This window comes from Sciurus carolinensis, chromosome 2 (assembly GCF_902686445.1).
Source record: "Sciurus carolinensis chromosome 2, mSciCar1.2, whole genome shotgun sequence".
In the NCBI taxonomy this organism is placed as follows: Eukaryota; Metazoa; Chordata; class Mammalia; order Rodentia; family Sciuridae; genus Sciurus; species Sciurus carolinensis.
In genome coordinates, this window is record NC_062214.1 from 66946962 (window position 1) to 66972584 (window position 25623).

The following is a 25623-nucleotide window of genomic DNA, read 5'->3' on the forward strand; positions in this document are numbered from 1 at the left end:
GTACCACTGAGCTCCATCACTAGGCTAATTCACATTTCTCAGGATGATAGTTTCGGTTTGTATAAATGCTAAACAATGTCTCAAACTCTTCTTTTATTTCTAAGAAAAAATGATGCACAAAATTTATCATTCATACAGTTTAATAGTTATCTTTTTTTATTTTTCATTTTAAAAATCTGAGTTAAAGTGAAAAATTGGTAATGAGTATAAGGGTAAAAATTCAGCACTCTTTAATATGATACTGACCACACATGAGTAATTAAGTTAGTGGGAGGTAATAATAAAAATTCAATTTCTTGAGACTGGGGCTGTAGCTCAGTCACAGAGCACTTTCCTAGCATGTAGAGGCACTGGGTTCGATCCTTAGCACCACATAAAAATAAACAAATGAAATGCATTCTGTCCATCTATAACTATGTTTCACAGTTATATCACTGCATTTTAAATGCTTGATAACCACTTGTGGCTAGTTGTTACCATATTGGAAAGCACAAATAGAGAATATTTCCATCATGGCAGAGAGAAATAAAGGAAAGGAAAATGAGTAATTAATGGGAAATGAGCCAAGAGATAAAGGCATAAATGGCAAAGGACGTAGGGGAGCAAATGATAGCTAGGACACTGCAGGGCTTTTAAGCTACTGCAGAAGAAAAGTTGTGCCAATTCTCTCTGCTTGTGTTAGCCTGCTAGGGTTTCTGCCTTTTTTGTTGATAAAGACTGCTCTGTTACATACATAGAAATGAAGAGAATTACTGAAGGAGAAATGGGCAAATGTTGCTGGCAGGAAAAGAAGTATACCACTGTTGTTTTTGTGTAGATACAGGGTATTTAACTTGTGTGGTGTACTCTCTCAGAAGCAATGACATTGAACTATTGACCTAACTAGAAAACTCATTAAGAGTGTCGCGACGTGAATGAAGTGTTTTTTTCCTTTACCAAAACTTCATTGTCTTGCTTTTAATTAAAAATAATTTTACTGAGGTGAAATTGGTATAACAAAATTTATCATTTTAAGTGAATCATTCAGTAGCATTAGTGCATTCACAGGTTGTGCTACCACCTCTATCTGCTTCCAAGCATTTCCATCACTTCAAAGTAAGACATTTACTCATTAGTTTCTCTGCTTTCCCCTTCTTTCCCTAACACCAACTTCCAGTTCTAATAACCACTAATTTGTTCTATCTCCATAGGGATCTACCTTTTCCAGATATTTCATATACATGGGATCGTACAGCATGTGACCTTTTGTATCTGGTTTCTTTCACTTTGAAAATGTTTTCAGAGGACTGGGGATATAGCTCAGTTGGTAGAGTGCTTGCCTTGCAAGCGTAAGGCCCTGGGTTCAATCCCCAGCACTGCAAAAAAAAAAAAAAAAAAAGGTAAATGAAAAAATTTTCAAGATTCAGCCAAGTCATACCATATATCAGATCAATATACTTAATTCATTTTTATGGCTCAGTAAGATTCCATTGTATGGATATGCCATTCATTCATTGGTGAACATTTGAACTGCTTCCATCTTTTGGCTGTTGTAAATTGTGCCACTGTGAACATGAGTGTACATGTTTGAGGACCTGTTTTCAATCCTTTTGGGTATATATGTAGGAGCAGAGTTGTGGAGTTATGTAATTCTACAGTGAACTTCTTGAGGAACTGCAAAACTGTTTCCTATAGTGGTCGAGTAATTTTACATTACCACTAGCAATGTATAAGGGTTCTGATTTCTCCACATCCTTGTCAACACTTGATATTTTCCATTTTTTTTTGTTATAGCTATTCTAGTAGGTATAAAGTGGTACCTCATTGTTGTTTTGATATGCATTTCCCTAATGCTGATGATAGCGTCTTTTTATGTGCTTGTTGGCCATTTGTATGTTGTGTTGTCAACTTTCCATTTCTATAACAAATACCTGAGATAATCAACTTACACAGAGAAAAGGTTTATTTTGCCCATGATTTTAAAGATTCTTGTTTATAATTGAGCAAACCCATTGCTTTTAGACCAAAAGCAGTGGTGGGAGTACATGGTGGAGCAAAACTGCTCCCCTCATGAGTGGAAAGCCAAAAAGAGCAAGGAGGTGACCAGGATTCCATAATCCCCTTCAAGGGCATATCCCCAATGCCCTAAAGACCCCCCACTAGGCCCCATCTCTTAAAAGTTATATCACCTCTGATGGCACCAAGCTATTAATACATGGACCTTTGGGGAAAATTTAAGATTCAGGCTACAGCATATATCTTCTATGGAGAAATGTCTGTTTATATCCCTGGCCCATTTTTTTTTATTGAGTTGTTTTTTATGTTGTTATTAAGTTATAAGTGTTCTTTTTGTATTCTGGATGCTGAACCCTTACAAGACATATGATTTTAAAATATTTTTTCCCTTTCTATAGGTTATCTTTTTTTTTTTTTTTTTTTCTCTTTAAACAGTGCTGGGGATTGAATCCAGGACCTCACACATGGTGGCAAGTGTTATACCCCCAACCCTGCTCTTGGTTGTTTTCTAACTTTCTTGTAATGTCCTTTAGCATACAAAAGTTTTTAATTTTTGATGAAGTCCAACTTACCTGTTTTCCTTTTGTTGCTCATGCTTTTGGTGTAATATCTATAAATTCATTGCCAAATCCAAGGTCAAAGGGATTTATTCCTATGTTTTCTTCTATGAGTTATGATTTTAGCTCTTAAATTTAGGTTCTTGGTCCATTTTGAGTTGATTTCTGTATATGGTGTGAGTTAGGCATTCAGATTCATTCTACATGATTCTACTTTTTTGAATGCTATAAGAACCAAATTGCATCTTATTTGTGACTTCTTTAAAATGTGCTGTTACGGGTTAGGATGGAGCAGGTTTTGCTGAACCCGGAGCCCTACTGGCTTATTATGGCACAATTATTTCTGTCTCGGTTTGCTATCTCTGCTTCACTGCTGTCTCTGGTTTTTGGTACCCTGTAGGGATGAAGTCTGACAAAGCTTTTTACCATCCGAAATCACAATGGTAAGGTCTTTTGCACTCAAACTTTTTAAAGCTTTCACTTGAACTTAATTTCACTGACCAAAGGAAGTCACTTAACTGTGGCCAATTTGAAGAGAGAAGTATAGTCCTACCAGGTTTCCTGAAGAGAGGAACAGGAAGTACACAGTGCCTACCTGAGAACATCATGAAATATGTTGTTGTTTGCATAGTGTTTCAAGTATTTGTTCCAAGATACAAAATTTCAAAAACATTCCCATTTAAGGGGGGGTTTGAAAATATATGGTCAAGCATTGATTCAAAATTTGAGGTAAATTTTAACTGTGCTTACTAAAGTTTACTTTTGTATTATTTGTAGACTGTTTCATTAAATGATAATGTTAGTGGGATTTAGTGAAGAGAATCTTTGGCTCAATTTAGAAAAACAATTTTCAAATACTTTCATAGGACATATTTAGGCTCCAGGAATTTGAGTGCAGGTTGTTGAAACTTTTCTGTGTCAAAATTGTGAAAAAAAGGAAAAAATAGTAAGAACAGATTTGAGAATACTTTAAAACTATTGCTTTTATCAGGATTTTAGATTTAAAAACATGTACAAACTGAATATCTTTAAACCTTGTAGATTCGGATACACTAGCTTGTGTGCCAACCATAAACTAACATTAGGTTTCAGTCATCTGCACAAGCAACAAACATGTGACATTAACTTACAGTGGTCTAATCTCTCACTCACTGTACCTAAGCTATAGAAGTATAAAAATTTAAATGTATGTAGAGTTTCCCATGTATTATTGAGCTATATTACTTTAAAAGAAAACGGTATTAGAAGGCAGAAAATGAGGGCTGGTATTGTGACTCAGTGGCAGAGGCAGAACACTTGCCTAGCACATGTGAGGCTCTGGGTTTGATCCTCAGTCCTACCTAAAAGTAAACAAATATATAAATAAAATAAAGTTATGTTTTTAAAAAGCAGATGATATTATAGGCCACCAGTAGGTGTCAACCACAGCCTGAGCCATGGGCTGCTTATTTGCCATGCTTTTTGAGCATTTATTCATAAGTGATTTATTGATTTATTTATTATATTTTTAAGAGGCAGTTTTCTCAATGTCACTAAGCTTATTTTTAAATTAAAAGACAATGTGCTTGTTATTGAAGACCTAGTGAACCTCTGTTGGCATTGTTATTTCAGAAGCATTATTTCAGTCCTTAATTGTGTATATACCTATAACCCTAAAGAACTAATGAATTTATCATGGAAATATCAGAATGCTATCTGACAAAACCAAGTAGGCGGCCAGAAAGAATGATTGGGAGTGGTATGAGTTAGCCAGACACAAAATTGATACTGTAGCAGATGAAACTAGGTGAGGGTCTAACAGCATTTCTTTTGTGCCCAAGTGTTTTCTTTTTATAGGAGTAGCTATATTTAGCTCCTACCCCACCCCCAGCAGTTCTCTAGTTTTCCTAGGATACTTTGTATGTATGCCCATAAATGAAAGTGTATATTCTCTTTATTAGAAGAAATGCAAACACTAAAAGAAACATTCCAGGGATTTTGGAGAGATTCATAGCATCTGAGGAAGGATGTTGTGAAGGACCTTATTGCATATATTAATATCAAAACGTGGGAAGAGAAAGAATCACAGGTTACATCATTTTAAAACTAAATACAAGTGGTTCTGTCAAGAGTGGATTCTCCATAAATACTTCATTCACTTCATAAGAACATTCATATCCAGTGAGATTTGCTTAACAGAAAAGGGCAACGATGTATGTAAGTAGCTTGGGATCCTATTGCTAAATATTTAAATACATCTGTATGCCACTATGAAACTAATAATGTTATTGCTTTGTCTAAAATAAACCAGTGCATTTCCATGATGTTTAGGATTAAGAAAGATATTCCTTAGTATAAAATACCAGCTCTTAATGATCTGTTCCTTGCCATTCTCTGCAAAATCATTATACATCTTCATATCCAATGACTAAAATGCAGCAAACTAAGGAGATTTGTTCTGTTGAGTGTTTAGATCTCAAATTGTTTACAGCATGATTAATTAATCAGTTAACAGTTTATTCTGTGCATACACATTCAAAATGTATTCTTTTAACTTCCCTGCCTAATTTTTTAAATTTTTCTGCTTATTATTAAAAATTGAAACGATACAAGTAGATGGAGAATAGCAATCCTAGTCCTTTTCCTGATGGTAATCACTGTTACTATTTCTGTATGAAAAATTACTTTGTATTTACAAATATAAAGCTTTCTAGTCCCCAATACAAGTAGGGACCAGGTTTTATATTAATGTAATTGATTTGTAGCAGGATTTTTGGAAATCTTTGATTTCTTTAGTACGACTATTATGGAGTTAAAACAGAATAGATTATATCTGTAATTTCCTAAATGAACCTTCTCTTAAGACCACTTTTCCCTATGTTACCTCCTGCGCTTGGAAGGCTAACTAGAACTATACTCTCTTCACTTTTTATCAACCTCTTCTAATCTTTATTTATCTTCCAGAACTCAAGTCAGATCTATTTTCTTCTAAAAAGACATATCTAATTTGTTGTCATTGATAGCTACAGTATGTTTGAATGTAGAATGAAAAAAAAACCTTTTTGTCTTGACTTTGCATGCTCCTTCAATCTTAACAATTTATATCTTAGATCTCTGTGTGCATACAAATTTGAACTGTGTGTGTCGTGTGCATGCGTGCTCGTATGTCTTTGTGGAGGCTAGCTTTCAGCTTTCCCCCTTGCCCAGGGCCTCCAGCAGAGAGGAGCCTACTCTCAGCCTTAGAGGGGCATCGTTCTAGAATTCTTGCCAGGGAAAAGCACTCCTAATGGCCAGTTTCCTCTCCCTGCCACCCCAGACCTCACCTCTCTGATCTCAGGACCTTTGATCAGGTCCTACACCCTCTTGGACCTTGTGAGCTTCTTTCTGAGCCTTGTTAGGTCTTATAACCTGGGGACCCTGGGAATTTTCTTTCTTTTTCTATAGGGTCATGACTTGGGAGTTTAAGGGGTACAGTACTGTCCCAGGCTACCATAACAAAGTAATACCAACTGGAGACCAAACTTGTTTTTTTTTTTTTTTTTTTTGGGTGGGTGCGGTTGGGGAGGTCTGAGAGAGAATCTGTTCCATGCCTTTCTCCTAGCCTCAGGGGCAGCCAGTGATCTTTGGCAGTCCCTGGTTTAAGCTGCATCACTCCAGTTTCTGCTTATCATCACATGGTGTTCTTCCTTCTGTCTGTGTCTCTTAAGCATGTTTTTTGTTTCTTCCATGACCATGGGATGTAAAGTTTCTGGTTTCTCCAAGGGACATTGATTTTAAGTGTTCAAGTTTATAAATTGTATTATGGCCTATGTAAGCATGAAACCCAGACCTGCTGGTTTATTATTTTCAAATTTTCTCAAAGTTTACACCTCTCAACAAGTGGGTACTTTGTGTTTAAATTAATTAGAAATGTTTATGCATTTTTCAAAAATAAAATTTAATTCTGAGTTTTTAATTTTCAGCCAGAAAACCTTGCTCAGAAGCTTCCAAACCTTGTGGAACTGTGAGTCTGTTTACTCAAATTTTTAAAAAACACAAATGGAAATAATTTTGTCATTTGAGTTAAGAGGATATATCATTTTAATGTATTAATTTGTTTTTTAATATCATTACATGATGCTCCTTTAGATAAACCTGTGGTTCTTCTAAGCCAAATAGTATTTTGACTATTTGGTAAAATTTGGTAAAAGTTTTGTTTTAAATATCTAACCTCAGGAAGTGAAGATGATGAATGATGTAGTTTTCTTTTTCTGGATACAGTATATTGGAACAGAATCCTCTGGATAGTTCATGTAATTGGAAAAATTTATTATTACTACTACTATAATAGATATAAGCAGTTGGATGGTATGAAATGTTTAAAAGAGACATTGAAGGTCTCTTTCCCATACTTCATTAGTTTTAGTTCTTTTGTTGATTAACTCCATAATGCAAAATAGCATGTTTACACCTTTGTTTTTTAATGCATCAAGTTTAAGCATCTGCTAACATATTAAGAAAAATAAATTTTAATCTTATATTTCTCTTTCTTTCTAGTTATCTTCTTACTTCATTGCAGGAGGATTTGCATTTCCTTTTCTTGTTCTCTTCTTTATTTGGTATGATTTTTGGTAGTGTTAAGCCAGTATCTACCTGTGTTATCAATTGCTGCTTAACAAATTATCTCCATTGTAAGCTCGAGGGTGAGGGCTGATGGCCAAACAAAAACGTACAGAAACGGCCGAAACAAACTTTATTGGAATTTGGCTCCCGTCGAAATTCCCAGCCCTCTGGGGTACAGGTCAGTGTAGAGAGCCGGAGAATATCGCACGTAACCCCGGCTGTCCAGTGTCTTTATAGGCTGGAATAGGCAGAGGAAGGCTTGCGGGTTTAGTGTCCCCCTGGAGTTGGCTGGGGACTCTGTTGATTGATGGGTGGTTGCAAGATGCCGCTAAGGTTTATTTGCCGGTGTCTGATTGGTTGTTCTTTGGCGCGCGCTCCCGGCTGCCTCAGTGGTTCTCCCTCCCATGCAGTCGGTTAAGTCCCGACCTAACATCCTTAAATAGTACCTTCAAAGAATAAACATTTATTATCTTGTATTTTCTGAGGTTCTGGAGTTTGGGCTTAACTTTGCTGGATGACTTTGCTTCAAGGCCTCCCACAAGGCTATAGTTAAGGTTGTTGGCCAGGGCTGTATTCTCATCTGGAGGAGGATCCTCTTCTGTGTTCACTCTGGAGGTTGTTGGCAGAATTCAATTCCTTGGAGACCATTGGACTGAAGGACCTTGCTGAGGGTTGACTGGTCAGAGGAAGATCTCAGTTCCTTAACTAATTGTCCTTTCCATAGCTCACAGCCTTGCAACTGGTTTCTATTAGAGAGCAAGCAAGCAAAAGAGCAAGAGAGGGAATGGAATACAGAATCAGTGATCTAACTAATTTTGGATGTGACATCCCATCACTCTTGCTTTATTGTCCAGGAGAATTGAGTCACTGGGTTGGCCCCACACTTGAGCAGAGGCTATTGCGTAGGATGTGAATGTCTGCTAGTAGAGATCAACTGAGACTGTCTTAGGGCTGCCTGCCAACCATTAATTCCTAGTAAAGAATTCTATTTATAATGACTGTGGAATTTGTATAATATGTCATCTTTTTCTGACTGCTTTCGAGATTTTCTTTTTTGCCTCTTGGTTTCCAGCACTGCCTTGATATGATTTTAACCATTTTGCATGGTAACTATATCCTGCCTTAGACTAAATGCTCTTAAAAAATAGAGGAGTAGGGAGAAAGAAAGAACTTAAACTCTCCTGGTACTATTTCAGCTTTTAAATTTTCACTTTCCTCCAGAATTGGCTTGTTTTTGTGTACTATACAATGCCTTAGGATTGGTGTGTGTGTGTGTGTGTATCTCCTTGGTGTTTTAGTTATTAACTGCCAGAGTATCAGTCCAGTGGGAGATTATACTGCTGTACTGGAATTGAAACTCACATTCTTTTATTTTAACCTGTTTATTTATAATTAAAGTGGAGTTTTGAAATCAACTTTAGTTGGTTCTTTGATTTTTGAGCTGTTTGGTAAACCCAGGCTTTTTTACGGCATGTTTAAGCCATTTATATTTAATGTGATTATTGATATGATTAAGTTTTAAGTCTACTTGTTCCAGCTGTCTTTTGTTATTTTTCCCCTTCTTTCTTTCCTTTTTAATTATGCTAGTTTTTACAATTCCATTTTAATACCATTATTGGCCCATTAACTCTACCTCATTTCATTGTTGTAAAGTTTATGGTATACTTCTATTTCATAACATAATCTGTGTTCATGTGATATCATTACCACTTTACATGCACATGTAATATAAGGATGTTTACATTAGTACTTCCAGTTCATCCTTCCCATCCTTTGTGCTATTGTCAGGTGTTTTTGTGTGTATTTGTGTTTGTGTGTGTGTGTGTGTGTGTGTGTGTATTAATCAGGTTCCAGTTAGAAGACAGAAACCAGACCCCTAATTTAAATAAGTAAAAGCAATACACAGGTTTTTTTAAAGAAGTGTGGAAGACTCTATGGAGACTAGATTTAATACAAATAAGCAGTTACTGCCTCTGGGCTGAGGGGAAGTAGACAATGAAGTAACTAAAGATTGTTAGGAGAGCACCAACCTCCAGGCTGAGAGTTAAGAGCTCTTCAGAAGGCATGGCTGCCTCAAGAACACATAGCCTGCTGATAGTGAAGAGACTCGGCAGATGGCATAATCCAGAGCTGGTCTTTTACAATGGCTTACTGTTGCAGGAAGATGTTGGCAGCCCGGAACTGGTCTGTAGTAGCAGGCTGGCAGAGAGTGTGGCAGAGCTATTGTAGAAGGAGCCAAAGAGTGGTAGGACACTTACCTGAAAGTGGTAGAAGCTGATCTATAGCTGGAAGGGAAACAGTAGCCTGAGGCTGCACCAGAACTGCCACAAAAATGGCTTCAGGGTGGCGAGAGCATAGTTTGAAAATGTGACTTGAGTTTGTCTAAGAGGGCTGCTGAGGGAGTGCCACTGGGATCTGGCTTCTGTCGCAAATTAAAAATGGGAGGAGAGCTAGAACCCAGAATGGTGGTGACTTCTTACTTGGCTTGTGGAGTCATTCCAGCCCCCTCTTTTGAGAAAGCATTAGTCTTAATTGGCTTTTTTGAGAAATCGTTAAGTATAATTGGCAAAGGAAAAGTGTTGTTAAATTCAGCTCCAGGATCAAAAAAGACAGCAAAGAAGTTAGATCTGAACTTGAGAGATAGGAAACTGATAACTGATAATTGGCAGAATACATTATTATAATTTTTAAATAGTTTAACGAAATTAAATTGAAAAAGTCATATATTTACTCTTATATTCTCTTAGATTTGGCTTGCTTGAAAAAAGTCTTGTCCCCCTTTTTTAAAAAAAATAAATGTTTTACTAAGATAATGGTAGGGTCACATGTAGTTGTAAGAAATAATACAGAAACATTCTGTACTCTTCTTCCACTTTTCCCCATTTTATTGTCTTATTGCCTTACTATAGTACAAGATCTCCACCAGGAAATTGACATTGATACAATCCACTACTTTATTCTGTTTCATCAGTTTTTCTTGTACTCATTTGTGAGTGTATAATTATGTACAGTTTTCTCGATATTTATGTTAACCGTTTTTATCAGTCTATATTTGTGTAATCATTCTCATAGTCAAGGTAGAGAAAACTTCTTCAGTATAAGAATCACCTGAGCTATGCCTTTTTTTTTTTTTGTGGGGGTGGGTACTGTGGATTGAACCCAGGGTAACTCAACCACTGAGCCACATCCCCAGCCCTTTATTGTGTTTTATTAGAGAGAGGCTCCCACTGAGTTGCTTAGTGCCTCACTGTTGTTGAGGCTGGCTTTGAACTCAGGATTCGCCTGCCTCAGCCTGCCGAGCCCCTGGATTTACTAGCATGTGCCACTGTGCCTGGCAGGCTACCCTTTTGTAGTTAAACATCCCTCCCCAACAAACGCCCTGGCAGCCATTTAATCTATTCTCTATCTCCCTATGATTTTCATTTTAAGAATGTTATGTAAGTGGAATTATACAGTATGTAACCTTGTGGGATTAACTTTTTTTTTTTTTCCCCATTCAGCATAATTCCCTTGGAATTCATCCAAGTTGATACATGTCAATAGTTTATTCCTTTTTATTGCTGAGTTATGTTTCATGATATGATTATGATATGTTCACCCATTGAAAGACATATTTTTTCCAGTTTGGGGCAATTGTGAATAAAGCTGCTGTGAACAGTTGTGTATATGCTGTTTTATAAATAAGTTTTTATTTCTTTGGGAAAAATGAATAAGATTGCAATTGCTGAGTCATGTGGTAATTGCACATTTCATTTCTTTTTATTGAGATACAATTCATATATCATAAAGTTTACCCTTTTAAAGATATGAGTTCAGTGATTTATATTCATAGGGTTGTACAACCATTACTATTGTCTAATTCCAGCACATTTTTATCACCCTAAAAGAAACCGACTAACAGTCATTCCATGTGTGTGTTCTTTTGATGCTATTTGAAATGGAATTTTCTTTTTAATTGCAATTTAGAATTATTCATTGTCTGTATATAAATATGTACAACAGAATTTTGTATAGTAATCTTATTTTCTGCAACCTTGTTGAACTCATTTATTAACTGTGCCTATGTGTGTGTCTTTTAGGATTTTTGTTTACAAGATCATTTTTGTTTTTGTCAATAAAGATACCTTTACTTCTTCCTTTTCAATTTGTATATACCTTTTTATTTTCTTGATTAATTGCCTTGGCTAGAACATAGAATGTTGAAAAGAAATGAGGAGAGCAGGTATTTTTTTTTAATATATATATATATATATATTTTATTGTAAACAAATGGGATACATATTGTTTCTCTGTACATGGAGTAAAGGCATACCATTTGTGTAATCATAAATTTACATAGGATAAAGTTGTTTGATTCATTCTGTCATTTTTTTTCTTCCCCCCACCCCCCACTCCTCTTTTCCCTCTATACAGTCCTTCCTTCCTCCATTCTTGGAGAGCAGGTATTTTTGATCTTAGGGAAAAGCTTTCAGTTTTTTTTTTGTCATTAAGTGTAATATTAAGTATTTGTTTTTCATAGGTATACTGAAGTTGAGAAAGTTCCCTTCTTGTTTATTGAGTATTTTTTAACTTAAAAGTTTGCTTGATTTTGTCAGTTTGCTTTTTTCTCCCTCACCTATGATCATGTGGTTTTTATTCTTTTTTCTACTAATCTGGTGTATTATATTGATTGATAGTTGTGCACTGAACCAACCTTATATCGCTGGGGTAAATCCCATTTGGTCTTGGAGTGTAATCCTTTTTATGTGTTCTGGATTTGGTTTGTTAGTATTTTGTTGTGGAATTCTGTAGCTGTCTTTATAAGGGATATATTCCTCTGTAGTCTTTTTTTGTTATAATATCTTTGTCTGGATTTAGAATCACTGTTATTGGTCTCATAGAATGAGTTGACAAGAGCCCTCCCCACCACCCCCTGTCCACCTTTTAAAAATATTTAGTCAGTAATTTTAGTGGCCTCTGTCTAATCACTAGCTGACAACTAATTTGAGGTTACTCTAGTCCTATTCTAAAGAAGACCTATTCTATGACCTATTCATAAGCTATTCATTAGACAGAGACTCCTTAACTGACTGAATCTGGTCCCTAGTCTTTACTGAGGGACTCTGAATGAGTGTTGGGACATTTGTTCACCTCTCAGTTGTCAGCAGTTGATAACTCTGCCTTAGCCTTCACTTCTTGCTTATGCAGAGCTTCCAACTCATTAAAGGTGAAAGAGTAAGACCTCAGCAGGTCCTGCCTGAGCATTTGCACAGCAGTGGCCATGTGTACAACCCCACATATGCCTGCCATCTTCTAGATTCCCAGGAATATGCCAGGCTTCCTGTGGACAGCTTTCATTTTAAGAGTTTTGGTTTGTATTGTTTGTATCAACTGGTACTTACTGCCTAAGGCATCTGTAAAGTTAAACAATTGCTTGTCATTTATTTCAGTTCACAGCACTGGAGATAGGATGTTTGTGCAAGACTAGCTCCTTGTAAGATAAATAGACAGCTTTACAAGTAGGATCTTCTGGGGAACCCTAAGACAAGTTGAATAATGACAGTTCCTAGGTAATGAGGCTTTGAAAGGGCTCCAGTCTGGTTCTGGCCCAGGGCACTGCTATTCAATTTGGTTGTGGACTCTTGGTTTTCCAGGTTTCTGCAGAGCTAGAGAGTGAGAGTAGTGAAAACACTACAAAGCTCATGGCCCACTATTCTTAGACATCTCTCATATTTTTCCTTACATAAATGCTCTATATATTACTGCAGGCCTTGGGTTCATTTCCACAGCCCTGTATACATAACTTCTGAAAAGTTTTGCCAGTATTCTCATTAATTTCATGGAAAAGAGAATTTTTGGAGGTTTTTACTATACCACTTTTTCTCAGTTTTTAGTTTTATAAGAACTGCCTAATAATTTTCCTGCTTAGCTGTGCCATTTTACATTTCCCCTAGCAATGTAAGATCATCCTAGTTTCTGCATATCTCACTATCTTTTGGTATTGTTATTTTTCATTTTAATCATTTTGATAGCTGTGTGGTTTATTTATTGTGGTTTTCATTTGTAGTTCTCTAATGACCAATGATATTGACATCTTTTCATATATTTATTTGGCCTTGGTATATTTGGTGAAGCATCTGCATCTGTTGTTTTAATTTTATTTTTTATTCTTGATTTGAAAAGTTCTCTATATAGTCTAAAAATGAGGACTTTTTTTTTGTATTTTGCTTACAAATATTTTCTTTCAATATGTAGCTTGTCTTTCCATCTTCTTTCTGTTCTTTTTGTTAAATATTTTACATTTTGATGAAGTCCAGTTTATCAATTTTTGCTTATGTGTATCATGCTTTTGATGTCAGTGTAAGAATTTTTTTTATCTGTCTCTAAGTCTTAAATATTTTTCTCTTTTCCTGTAAAATTCTTACGGTTCTTTTGTTGTACATTCATCTTCTGTATTTTTTCAGTGATGTGTCTTCTAGGATTAGAATTCTTAGTTCCCAGGTTGCTGTTTTGTTTTTTCTTTTAGCACTTCATGATGTTGTTTATCCTTTGTCTTGCAAAATTTCTGGAGATATCTACTGTTCTTGTATTTGTTCCTTTGTGTTTAATGTGTCTTTTTTACTCCCCTTGGGCTACTTTGAGGAGTTTTTATTGTTTTACACTAGTTTTCCAGGCATTTAATTTTGATGTATTGTGATTTTTGTTTTCCTTATCTTTTAAGTTCATTGTGGTTTTTGAGTTTGTATCTTCATATTTTTCATCAAATTTGGACAATTTTTGACATTACTTCTTTGGATATTTATTTTTTTAAACTTTTTTTAGTCATTGATGGGCCTTTATTTTATTCACTTATTTATATATGGTGCTGAGAATTGAACCCCACACTAGGTAAGTACTCTACTACTACTGAACCACAATCCCAGCCTAGATGTTTATCTATACCCATTTTTGTGCTCCATTTATGGGACTATTATATATTTATTAGACTTTTTAACAGATCCCATTCTCACTAAGATTGTGAGGGGTTTATTTATTTATTTATTTTTTATATTTTTGTTTATTGGGGATTGAACTCAGGGGCACTCGACCACTGAGCCACATCCCCAACCCTATTTTGTATTTTATTCAGAAACAGGGTCTCACTGAGTTACTTAGTGCCTCACTTTTGCTAAGACTGACTTGGAACTCATGATTCTTCTGCCTCAGGCTCCCAAGCTGTGTACCACTGTGCCGGCAAGATTGTGAGGTTTTTTGTGTTTTTGTTTTTTTAAATTTTTGTCTGTTTTCTTCTGTATGCTGGAACAAATTAAATTTTTTCTGGCTTCAGAGTCAGTCACATTTTCTTTTCAGTCTGATCTGTTAATCCTACCCAGTGATGTTTTTACCTTATTTTTGATCTCTAGAAGTTATATTTATTTATTCTTTATATCTTACAGTTCTTACTATGTCATGTTTTCATTTAAATACCCGAATATAGTTATTGTAGCTATTTTAATGTCTTTGTTTCTAATTTCATCATTTGTCATACTGGGTTTATTTGTATTGACTATTTTCCCTCTATTTTTGGATCATGTTTTCCCAAGTCTTATCACATCTAATACTTTTGGATTGGGTAATGGGTTTTATAAATTTTACATTATTGGATGTATAGATTTTGTATTTTTTGTTTTGCTTTTTTCTGGCATGCTGTTATTGGTAGTTTTGTTTGATCCTTTCAGTAATGGCTTGTTTTGTGCTTTCTCAGAATAGGTCTAGAGTAACCTTTAATCTAGGGATAATTTAGCCCTGTTACAAAGGCTTGAGCTTTCTAGGATCCCTTCTGAATGCCCCAGGAGATTAACAAGATTTGGCAAATCTGCTCAGAACTTGAATGTCTACGCCCTACGTAAGCTTTGTGGACTTTCAGCTGATAACTTTTCAGTTGCTTTTTTGCCCGGAGTTTCTTTTATTCATGTGCATTTTAGAAATCAGCTAAGAGTTAAGGATCCCTTATTTAATATTTTGGAGGTATTTTTTCTTTATCTTTTTTTTTTTTTTTTTCTTTTGGTAGATTCTTCTCAAGTGCCACCTACTTCCAGCTGCTTGTACTCTGATATGTGTTTCTGTAACTCAGCAAGACTTCTTTTACAAGGGATTCTCTTCCTGTCCCGTAGTCCAGAATTTGCCTCCAGGAGGAAAGCTTGGAGATAATATGTCTTACCTCACTTGATTCCTTCCTCATAGGAAGTCTTAGTTGCCTCTTGTCAGTATCTGAAAATAATTGTTTCATTTATTCTATCTAATTTTCTTGTGTTTATAGCAGTCTTGTCCCTGTTGCTCCATCATGGAACAGTTGAAGTTCTTTTTCTTGAATTAAAAAAATTAATAACTTTTTAATTTTAGAATAATTTTATATTTATAGAAAAATTAGAAAGATGGTGCAGAGCATTCTGGTATACCCTTTATACAGTTTCTCTCATTGTCAGCATCTTACAATTCCATGGTACAGTTGCCAAAATTGAGAAACTGACATTGACGTATAAAATAAACATCTTTAACTTTATTTTAAATACTGCCAAGCCGTTTTTCAAAATGGCTATATCTCAGAGTGGCATGCCAGTAGCAATGGATTATTTGAGTAGAAGAACTCTGAAATTGGTTACACTGAAACATCAATATTTCAACTACTCTGAAATTATACCAAAATTAAGTCAAAAGAAATAACTTGAAATTGAAAATCTTGAGTGTGTGGTTACAGATGACTCATGATAACTATAACAGTACCATTCAAGGAACTCTTCCTGTATGCCACTGTTCTAAGAACTTTACTTTTAATAGCTTGTATTATCCCTACAGCATTGTTATATTGTTGGTGCTGTTTTTAATGCTCTTGTAGATTAGGAGATTAGGGAGTGAGTAATTTCCCCATGGTCCCATGTTATGAAGGTGCAGGCAGCCTTGCTCTAGAACCTTCACTCTGTTCCACTCTGCCAGTGATGATTCTCAAGTGGTTGTACATGAGAATTACCTGAGGTTGGGCTGGGGTTGTGGCTCAGTGGAGGAGCGCTTGCATAGCATGTGTGAGGCACTGGGTTTGATTCTCAGCACCACATCTTAATAAAAATGAATAAAATAAAGGTCCATCAACAACTAAAAGATTAAAAGAATTACCTGAGGAATTGAGATAGTTTCACTTAGTACAGGATGTTCTTGAGCACCAATATCATAGAGACCCCTGGTGATTTATGTCAGAATTGGGAACACTTTTATGCATTTATACAGCCTCTTTGTTATATTGTATAAATATTTGGTGTATTAAAGTGTACTTTCATATTGTCGGTAATAATACTGGTTTCTTTAGTGCATATTTTAAATTAGACATTTAAAGATTTCTCTTTTTTTTTTTTAAGTGTCAGTGCTAGAGCTCAAACCCAGGGCTTGATACTTGCTAGGCAAGCATCTTACATACTGTCTACTATTGATTTAATCCAGCATAGAATAATATTCAGAAGACTATTTCTTATTTTTCTCATTCTGTGTTCATTGACATTTTTAGCATTTAATTTTTAGGTTTTTTAGATGTAGCAGAAAATTTTAAATTCTAATTTATCATACTTTATGAGGATTTATTTTTAAAGTACAATAAATAAAATGATAGGGTTGAACATGAAGTTCACTAAAATCTAGTTTTCAATCTCAAAATCAATGTTGTAACTTAATTTTCTTAAATGATTAGTACTTAATTTCCAGCAGTCACTGTTTTGCTCTCAGTAACTGGTTACTGTTGGTTTCATGGAGTCTCCACTAGAGTGTGCTAAAGATATTTCAGTGGGAAAAGTGTTAATTACCTAGACTTGCCTGAACTTGTCAGTCTCGGCAATTTTATTTTTTTAAGAGAATTTAATTTCATGTTTATGAAATTCCTTTTGTGTAATAAATTCTGAACCTTGACAATTGAGTACACCTACAGATACTTTAAATGATGATTAATCTACATCTATTCTTGTTTCTCAGTAAGCATGCCAGCTAGAAATATCTTTGATTATCTTACGATGTTATCCTTTAGAAACTAAGAGTTGTGTCTCCCTTTCATAATATATTTCTGAAAATCTGAATAACTTAAGATGAACTGGAGAAACTAATAATTTGTTTTATGAAGTTGAAAATAATTTATTATGCATGCTTTCATTTTAAAATAACAAATCAGTACATGCATTTAATATGTAATTCTAGCATAACATTACTCTCAAAGTATAATAGATTGGCTGTGATAACCATGTATTTTGAGGTGATACATTAGAGTAGGGTGAGAAAGTAAGTTTTGGTTCATTTACATTTGACAAATTTCTGAATGAGTGTTTTATTAACTGTTTTTACCTGGCAAAAGTACTGAATGATAACAACTGTTTTTCTTTCTTTTTTCCTCCTTTTCCCCCCAGGTACCTTCATTCAAATAACATAGTTGTGGTTCCAGAAGGTAAGCACACCTAAAATTTTTAGTTAGAAGACAACATAGTTAAAGCTTTGCTTTATAAGTAGAGCAAAGTATCTCTTTTAACTTATCATGTTTGGTGTGTTAGGGAATTTTAATTATAGAGCACTTTTAATATATTAGCTTTAAAAACTTTTCCCCTAATAAGTCCAGTTAAGAATTATGATTAAGTAAATTAAATCTAAAATAGTTAAAATGCATAAGCAAATCATTATTAGATAAGTTGCTAATAAGTTAAAAATAAAATGAATTCTAAACATAAAAAATTTATTTAAGAATTTTGGTTATATTACTTTTGTGTATTCTTGAATCATTTATTTAAGCAGATTTTTACAGTGTTTTAATGTTTTCATTTGCTTTCTTTTTAAACTTATATTTTATCTCTAGGCAGAAATATTTATCACTTACATAAAAGTTAAAGATCAATGTTTTTACTGTTTTGTGAACAACTGAGATGGGACTAGTATTAAGCATTAAAATATTTTAGGTTGGAACACTTTCATTAAAGATTTGCTGTAACACTTGAGTCAAACTCACTTTGCTTTTCCCCTTCTCTTCCATTTGAAGCTATTGGGTCCCTTGTAAAACTCCAGTATCTGGATCTTAGTGACAATGCCTTAGAAATTGTTTGCCCAGAAATTGGTCGGCTGAGAGCTTTACGTCATCTTCGATTAGCAAATAACCAACTGCAATTCCTACCTCCAGGTAATAATAGTCTATAGTATACAATAGTTTCTTGTCTTTTATAAATCTATTTTTATTCATGTTTTTCTCTGTATGTCTAGGCAGTGGGCTATGGATATAAATGTATTTGTAAGTATTTGATTGTCCATTTGTTTGAAGATGAAACCAAGGTATGTGGGTGAAATATGATTTGGACTCTTACTCTTGATACAGGTATGAGAAGGTAGCATTTAACAAGATAGGGCTACAGCTTTACAATTGCACATTACAAACACTGCCTCTTCTAATCTTTGCCTTAGCAAACTATTTGTACAAAGAGCTACTTCAGTTCTGAATTTCACATAAGAGAATTTAGATGAACTTTGGCATAATCATTTTAGTATACAAAAGGCAAATACAGTGGTTTTTTGTTTCATTTTGCCTTTTTCTCTAGTGAGGTAGTGATGTATTATCAATTTTGATTTAATAAGGAATCATACTAGAATCTATTAGGACAACTTAAATTTGAGTCTTAGAATTGTCAGTTCTGCCTGCCGAGCACCTGATTAGATTCTGATATGCCTATTGGCAGATAGTTCTAAAATCCTGCATTCACTTGAAAGTCACATTAAACCTCTTGACTTTTGGGGGAAGGGCATTCCAGGGACCTTTCTCTGTGAAGGTGCACATTTTCAAATTCTGTCATATATCATTTCCCTTCTGAAAACAAAGAAAGATGAAGTATGATTTAAGAATAAAACAACTCCTGCTTCAGGTATTACATGAAAATTAACATATATTCGAGGATGAACTGAAAAAGATACAAGTGTCACATTGGCAGGGATTATTTTTATTTAGTAACTTCAGAAACACCAACTAGTCTTTTAGTGTATACAGTGAAATATATGACCCAAACAAAATTACAGATTACTATGTGTCATAGAACTGGAGGGTAATATGAGAATAGTAAGAACTTAAGGTTAAATCCATGAATATAGAAGTCTGTGATATTTCTTTGTGATTTAAAAAAAAAAATTCTTCCAAAGTTTTTTCCAGTAGGGTCGTTTCTAAATGAGCACAGTAACTGATTAAGTTTTAACTTTCTACATTAGCCTTTATATATATAGGTCCAGTAGTGTTTACAAAAATGATATTAGTAAAGCAGTGGACTTTCTTTAAAAAAGTTTTTAAGCCTCATATAACCAGTGCCTTAATGTTTCCATCTATAGTTAAAACAAAAAATTTCAATTTAATATAGACATATGATCTTTATGGTATATTAATATAATACATATAAAGGCTTGGTGGTATTTCATCACTCTAGCTTTCATTAAGTTTATATATTCAGATATTCAGAAAATTAGATTCTGTTTTGAAGATTGTATTGAAAGTTTATCACCAAAGATAATATTTTCATAGATGAGGTATTTTCATATAATATTTTCATATAAGAGATGAGGAATCAAAATGCATAGATATAATATGGTATCTGTAAACCCCTTTTATATACATTTAGAAAACATACAAATATACAATTTTGTTCTGCGTCTTCCATTATTCTGTCTTTTCATTGTAATATAAGATCATTTTGTGGTAGAATGTGGTCATTTCCTTCCATTATATGTTCTCAGAAGTTAAGGATGTACTTCTGATATCACCAACTGCCCCCTAATAACCTCCTAATAACAAGTGAACAGTGTGTGTTTCTTGAATATTTTCATATATTTTTAAATTTTATTTCACTTGTTATACAAGAGAGTTGAGTCATTTTTTTAATCTTATTTTTCTATCTTTTTCTGTTGTTTTGAATAGGAACTTTTGATTGAGCTTGATTGTGTTTTTCTTCCACCATGAGTAGCAGTGGACAAGGCCTTACTACTTATTCAATTCACATACACAACTCATTTTAAGGTCTTTATAACTATTGTGATTTGAATGAGTTAGGGGATAGGTGTACATCCCCAAATGTTAGTGTCTGAAGACATACTATGGAAATGTTTTCTAACTGTAGAAAAGAAATGTGAGGGATTATTATGCTGATATCTGATTAGATCCCCTTCTACATAGTCCATGCTATTATGTAGACTTCCTTCATGTCACATTCCCTCAAAAGACTTACCATTTTATCATGGTTATGTGTTGTGGTTGGAAAGCCTTGAAATACTATTCCATATCCACTACTTAAAAATTGAAAAATATTTGAAACATTTGAAAAATTTAGGTGAATATAGAAAGTTTTAACATCAGGATGTAAGAATGAATTACAGGGCTTTCATAAACTCCTTGAAATTGTATATCACAGTTGGTTTTTATATATCTGTATTGCTGTGAGGAGGTTCAATGTTTTCATCAGTTTTGAAACAGATTTTAGATTTAGGTGGTTGTTGTCTATGGGTTGTTTGCCAGGACCCATTTTTCTGGGAATTTCTTTTCCCTGTTCTATTAGATTGACAGGTACTACCATTTTCTACCACATCCCATTGTTTTCTCACCACATTTGACTGGTCTAGGTTTAGACACCTAACCTAAGCGAAACCAGTTATTTTCCTGGGAATTTTGAAAAGACTGGTGTGAGAGAAGGAAAGAGTACAGAGAAGGCAGGAAAATATTTAAATCAATTTGTCTTTCTCTCTGGGATACAGCACAGTACTGTATAATGTTGTGAAGTACTGGTAGTAGCCATGTGGAATGGGAGACAGAGAAGGAAAGACAAAGCAGGGAGAGGGGAGAGAAGGCTTCCCTGAATTCTGATATTCCAGTCCCAGATTCTGTTCTTGAGATCCACAGGCTTTGTCCTTAGTAAAGACCGGATGTAGGAATGTGAAGACGAACACTCTGGCTTTTGCTTTGTGAGACTGTAAGTTCTGTTTTGGTTCCACTTTCCTGCAGTTCTGTTTGGGTTCCACTTCCCTGTGCTGTGGTCTAGAATGTGCCCTTCAGCAAGAAAGGGCTCACCTTTTGTGTTCCTTTACTTCAAAACTTGTAGTTCTGTGTTGCTAGTCCATTGCTTGAAAACAGTTGCCTCGGAGGTTTTTTGACTAGTTTTATTGCACTTTGGTGGGAGGCAAGTCTGGTATCAGTTACCTTGTATGTCCATTAGATGTTCTTTGATTTCTCATCTGATAAATCAATAAGAATCATGATAAATCATTTATAAGGATCAGAACAAGTCATATAGAAGATTGCTTATCTGCATTCACATATGTACATATATATTCTTAAGTGTGTACCACTTAGACATTTATATATTGCCATTCCCTGTTCGCAGTATCAACACTAGCTTTTTTTTTTTTTTTTTTTTTTTTTTTGCGGTACTGAGGATCGAACTCAGGGCTTTGTGCTTGCGAGGCAAGCACTCTACCAGCTAAAGTATCTCCCCAGTCCCAAACTAGCATTTTTATAAAACAAATTTAAACTAATATTCTCCCAAAGGCCTTTTCTAACTTGATGAGATAAAATTGTATGAGATATTATTAAGAGAACTGCTGTGCACCTACAAATGTAGGACTATTGGGGAAGAGTTTCTGTCAGTACAGGGATTCTTGCCACACACTTTATTTGTTCCTGTAAAGACCACAAAGGCTGCTGTATGTAAGAGGAGATAGAAAAACCAGCTTATCCTTGTTAGGAGAATTCTGATACATTTTGTGATTTGCCATCAACTCTCTGTGAATTCCCATGGGAGAAGGTTATAGTAACAAACAAAGAGTAACCAGGAGCTAGAAAAGATATTGCTTGCATCTGGCGTATAAATCAGCCTGTTTCTTTTTGAAATGCTTTTATCCTTGAAAAGTTGTTTTGCATACCAAAAAAGGAAGAATTTTTAGTCCAAATTAAAAACATGGACGTGTTGTACTTAAATGGCTAAAAGTACACACAAACACAGAGATATGTCCTATATACAATCAGCATGAATTGTTCTTAAACTTAGGCTTCAAGTCTGATCAAGTCATTATTATTCTTAAATTTTATTTATTTATTTTGTCGATCCTCAATTGCTTTATTGGGATGAAATTTAGTATTTTGGTCTGTCCCATTGCCTCCTAACTTGTTCTAAAATCTCTTTGCTTACTAGTCTATTGTGAAGGTGGGGAGGAAGGAGGTCAGTCTTTTTCCTTGGAGGCTATAGTAAAAACCAGGGTCTGGTCTCTCTGGGCTTCTCTGTTACTTGCTACCCTGTTTGTAGGAACTGTATTGTCACTGGGTTGCATACTACAGTGATTCTTCAGGGGTGCAGATCCCATCCCATAGTTACAGGCCTGGCTATTTGCGTTCCACCCTGCCTTACAGTTTCTCATGATGCTAGGTGACCCAGGCACACTGGGTCAGCTCTGCCTTCTTTTACTCTTCCACTGCACCTGCATCCTCAGTGGACATCTCAAAAGCAGCTCACTTTTTGAATACTCAGAACACTGTCTTATTTTGCCTCTGTCCCCAGATAATCGAGGCTTTTCTTCTGATATTATCCTCCTTCACTCATTGACTTTTTTGGGGTGATTTATCCTTCTGGGAGTCTGGGCTTTTTGCTTATTGTACATTAGTGCTGGTGGTAGTATTTCTCTCACTAAAAAAGCATCTGAAAATGCATTCCTGGCAGAGATCCCTTCTGGTGCCACCAGACTATGTACGTGTGGCTATTAATATATGTAAATAGAATGTGTATTTTGCAGGATTATCTGTATGACCTGGAAGACCTACTGTTTGATCTTTTTAACAAGAAATGTGTGTTGGCTCAAAGTATACCATGCTGTGTACAAGAGAAAGTGGGCATCATGAAGGAGAATGGGCTTCTGAGAAACTTATATTTTACAACTTACTAAGAAGAACTAGACAGGAGAGGGAAATATTGATTAGGTTGCTAGATGTCCACTGAGTAAAGGAATAAATTGTCTGCCAGAGTTCTAAGCTCATATTCAGAACCTGTTCTTTCGATGAATTTTATAGACCTAAAGTTTGTAGTATGTATAGTAGTCTATTAATAAAGTAAATTCATAGTTTAATTAAATATATATTAATAACATACAGATATTTTATTTCACTGTTTACTTAAAATTATTTTGATATACTAGATAAAATAAAGCACATTGATTTCTCCAAAAAATATTTTCAGACACTATTACATATTGTAAAATCTGCTTATAAATGGAGCTATTGCCTTTAAATTTTATTTGCACACTTTTGTAAGCTTTAACAATTTAGCAAAAACCTCAGGATAAAAATGGCCATTAAAATTTGTCTGGAAAAAAAAAAGTTCTGTTTTCTGGACCATGTGTTCTTAGAGCTCAGAGGTAATACAAAAAATAATCCTTTTTAGGAAAGGTGTAAAGGAAAGTGGTGGGAAACTTGCCAAATGCCTGAAAAACAAAGGTTCATTGTGACAATATTTGGGAGGGAAAAAAAAAAAGCCAAGAAAAAAAAAATGGTCCCTGAGATTTGGAAAGTCTTTACCATCAATCAAGCTCCTGTTTAAGGTACCGTGAACCTTTTGTTTGTGGAAAAAAACCTAACAGCTAACATCATATCCAAATTCACCTCCCATACAATATTTCTCTTCCTTGTCTGTGTGCAAATAATTTATTGCCCCATAGTGTAGTACAGGCTGGGTGTGGACAGTGATGACAGTACTGAGGTCAGTGAAGATGGTTTAAGGAGAAGTCGTGTTTGAGGTGAGGGTCTGAGCTGATGTGTAAGTGGTATGCAGGAGCAAATGATTGAGATCTGGATATTTTTCATTGTTTCTGAAATGCATCCATTTCCTGGTCTGTCATACACTCTGTTTCCAACATTCTCTCTCTCAAAGATTTGATAAACTGTTTCTTCAATTAAAATCCTTCATTTAAATAAATCGACTAAAGTGTTTTGGTTGTCATGATGGAAACCTATACTGGGTTCATGACAATTTTTTTTTTTTTATGATAAGTACCAGGAAGCAGGGATTTTTAAAAAAACTGATATATATATAGAAATGTTCTTAATCTTTTGGAGTAAAATTTTGAGAACTTATCAAATGTATTTTTGTAGACACAGCATATTCATGAGACTTTGGAGATTTAGTTATTTTTGTATCTAAATCAGCTTGCAGTATTTTAGAGGTGGCATGGAGTAATTTCTGCTATAACTTTTGCTATTTTCACAAACTTGAATTTGTAATTCATATTTACTAAAGAACCTTCAAGTATTAAACACATTTCTTACATTAATAGTGATTTGATATTTTATACTTATTAACCAAGCTTTGGGGATAAAAACAAGTTTTAGATACATAAACGAAGATTATATTTTTGTGGTTATTTTCTAGCTTCAGTTGGGTTTTCTGCCTCGATTTCAGTATATTGTTTTGTGGCATGATGAGAAAATTACAGTCTCAGGTCATACTATGTAATTGTGAAGAAAAAGTAACTGGAAGAATCTAGGTTAAGTGCCAAAATAAATATTTCTTAAAAAGTAATGTGTTCAATATGTAAAACATTTTTTTCATCTGTTGTTTGAACGTTATTTTTGCCTTACTTCATCTATAAATTATGCTTTAACCTTGCTAAAGATTTTTATTTAAATCTGATTGTCTGCTCTGTACGCAGTTTTAGGGTTTCTGATTGTATTAGTGAATGAAAAACTTTATGATTTGCCAAGGTTGATGTAATGAGAATTAACTATAGAAATGTAGTTTGATATCACTTGTTTTCAAGTCCCCCACACACAGTTGGCATTGCGGTTCTTTGCTTAGTCATTTTTATTAATCCTGTTTTTTTTAAAAGAGGTAACATTTTAAGGAGATATCTTGATTTTTTAAAAGATTTTTAGTTTTCACTGGTATTTTTGTTTGTAGGTAGTGAGACAATATGAAATCAAAACTGGCAGTGAAGAAGGATTCCAAAATAAACATCCTTATATGCTTATAACAAATATCATTTGTTGGTTCTATGTCTCTTCTGCTTCTTAGCTGAATCTGCTGACATCCCTGCTCCTGACATATTCCCAAAGAGGATTTAAGTCTGGCAGGTCTATTTTGATGACTTTTTCTTTTCAGTTTCAGAAGTTTAGCATTCGTTCCTTGTGTATGAATTTACAAATCAATATTTTTTAAAGGAAAAACAGCATGGTTTGTAGGATATAGGTTCTCACGTGAGTCCGTTTTCCTTAAATGAGATATCATTTTATAGTTATTATCATGAAATGTTGAAATAATTTTAAAGTTTTTTTAGAAAAATAGTTGAAATATGTTGATGTCTGAACCAATAGATCTTAGAATTTTTCTTTCCTTCATTATTATCTTCTTTTAAAATGTAAATGCATACTTTTTAGGAAAACATGAATTTCTTATACATAAAGTAAACTTAAAATTTTAATTATTAAAATATTCAACCAAGTAATCAAATA

The 25623-nt window shown here is 34.5% G+C and overlaps 1 protein-coding gene across 11 annotated transcripts in view; it reads left to right on the top strand.

Annotated features, from left to right (window-relative positions):
• The window catches only part of Lrrc28 (leucine rich repeat containing 28), a 127047-nt gene that overhangs the window by 11585 nt on the left and 89839 nt on the right, over positions 1-25623 (top strand). For 8 of the 11 annotated variants that reach the window (XM_047540367.1, XM_047540376.1, XM_047540377.1 and 5 more), the window contains exons 3-5: positions 6494-6534; positions 17531-17568; positions 18151-18288. In XM_047540367.1, coding sequence (XP_047396323.1) covers positions 6494-6534; positions 17531-17568; positions 18151-18288 — 217 coding nt within the window. The remainder of the gene's footprint in view (positions 1-6493; positions 6535-17530; positions 17569-18150; positions 18289-25623) is intronic. The other 3 variants (XM_047540373.1, XM_047540374.1, XM_047540375.1) reach the window with 1 other exon arrangement.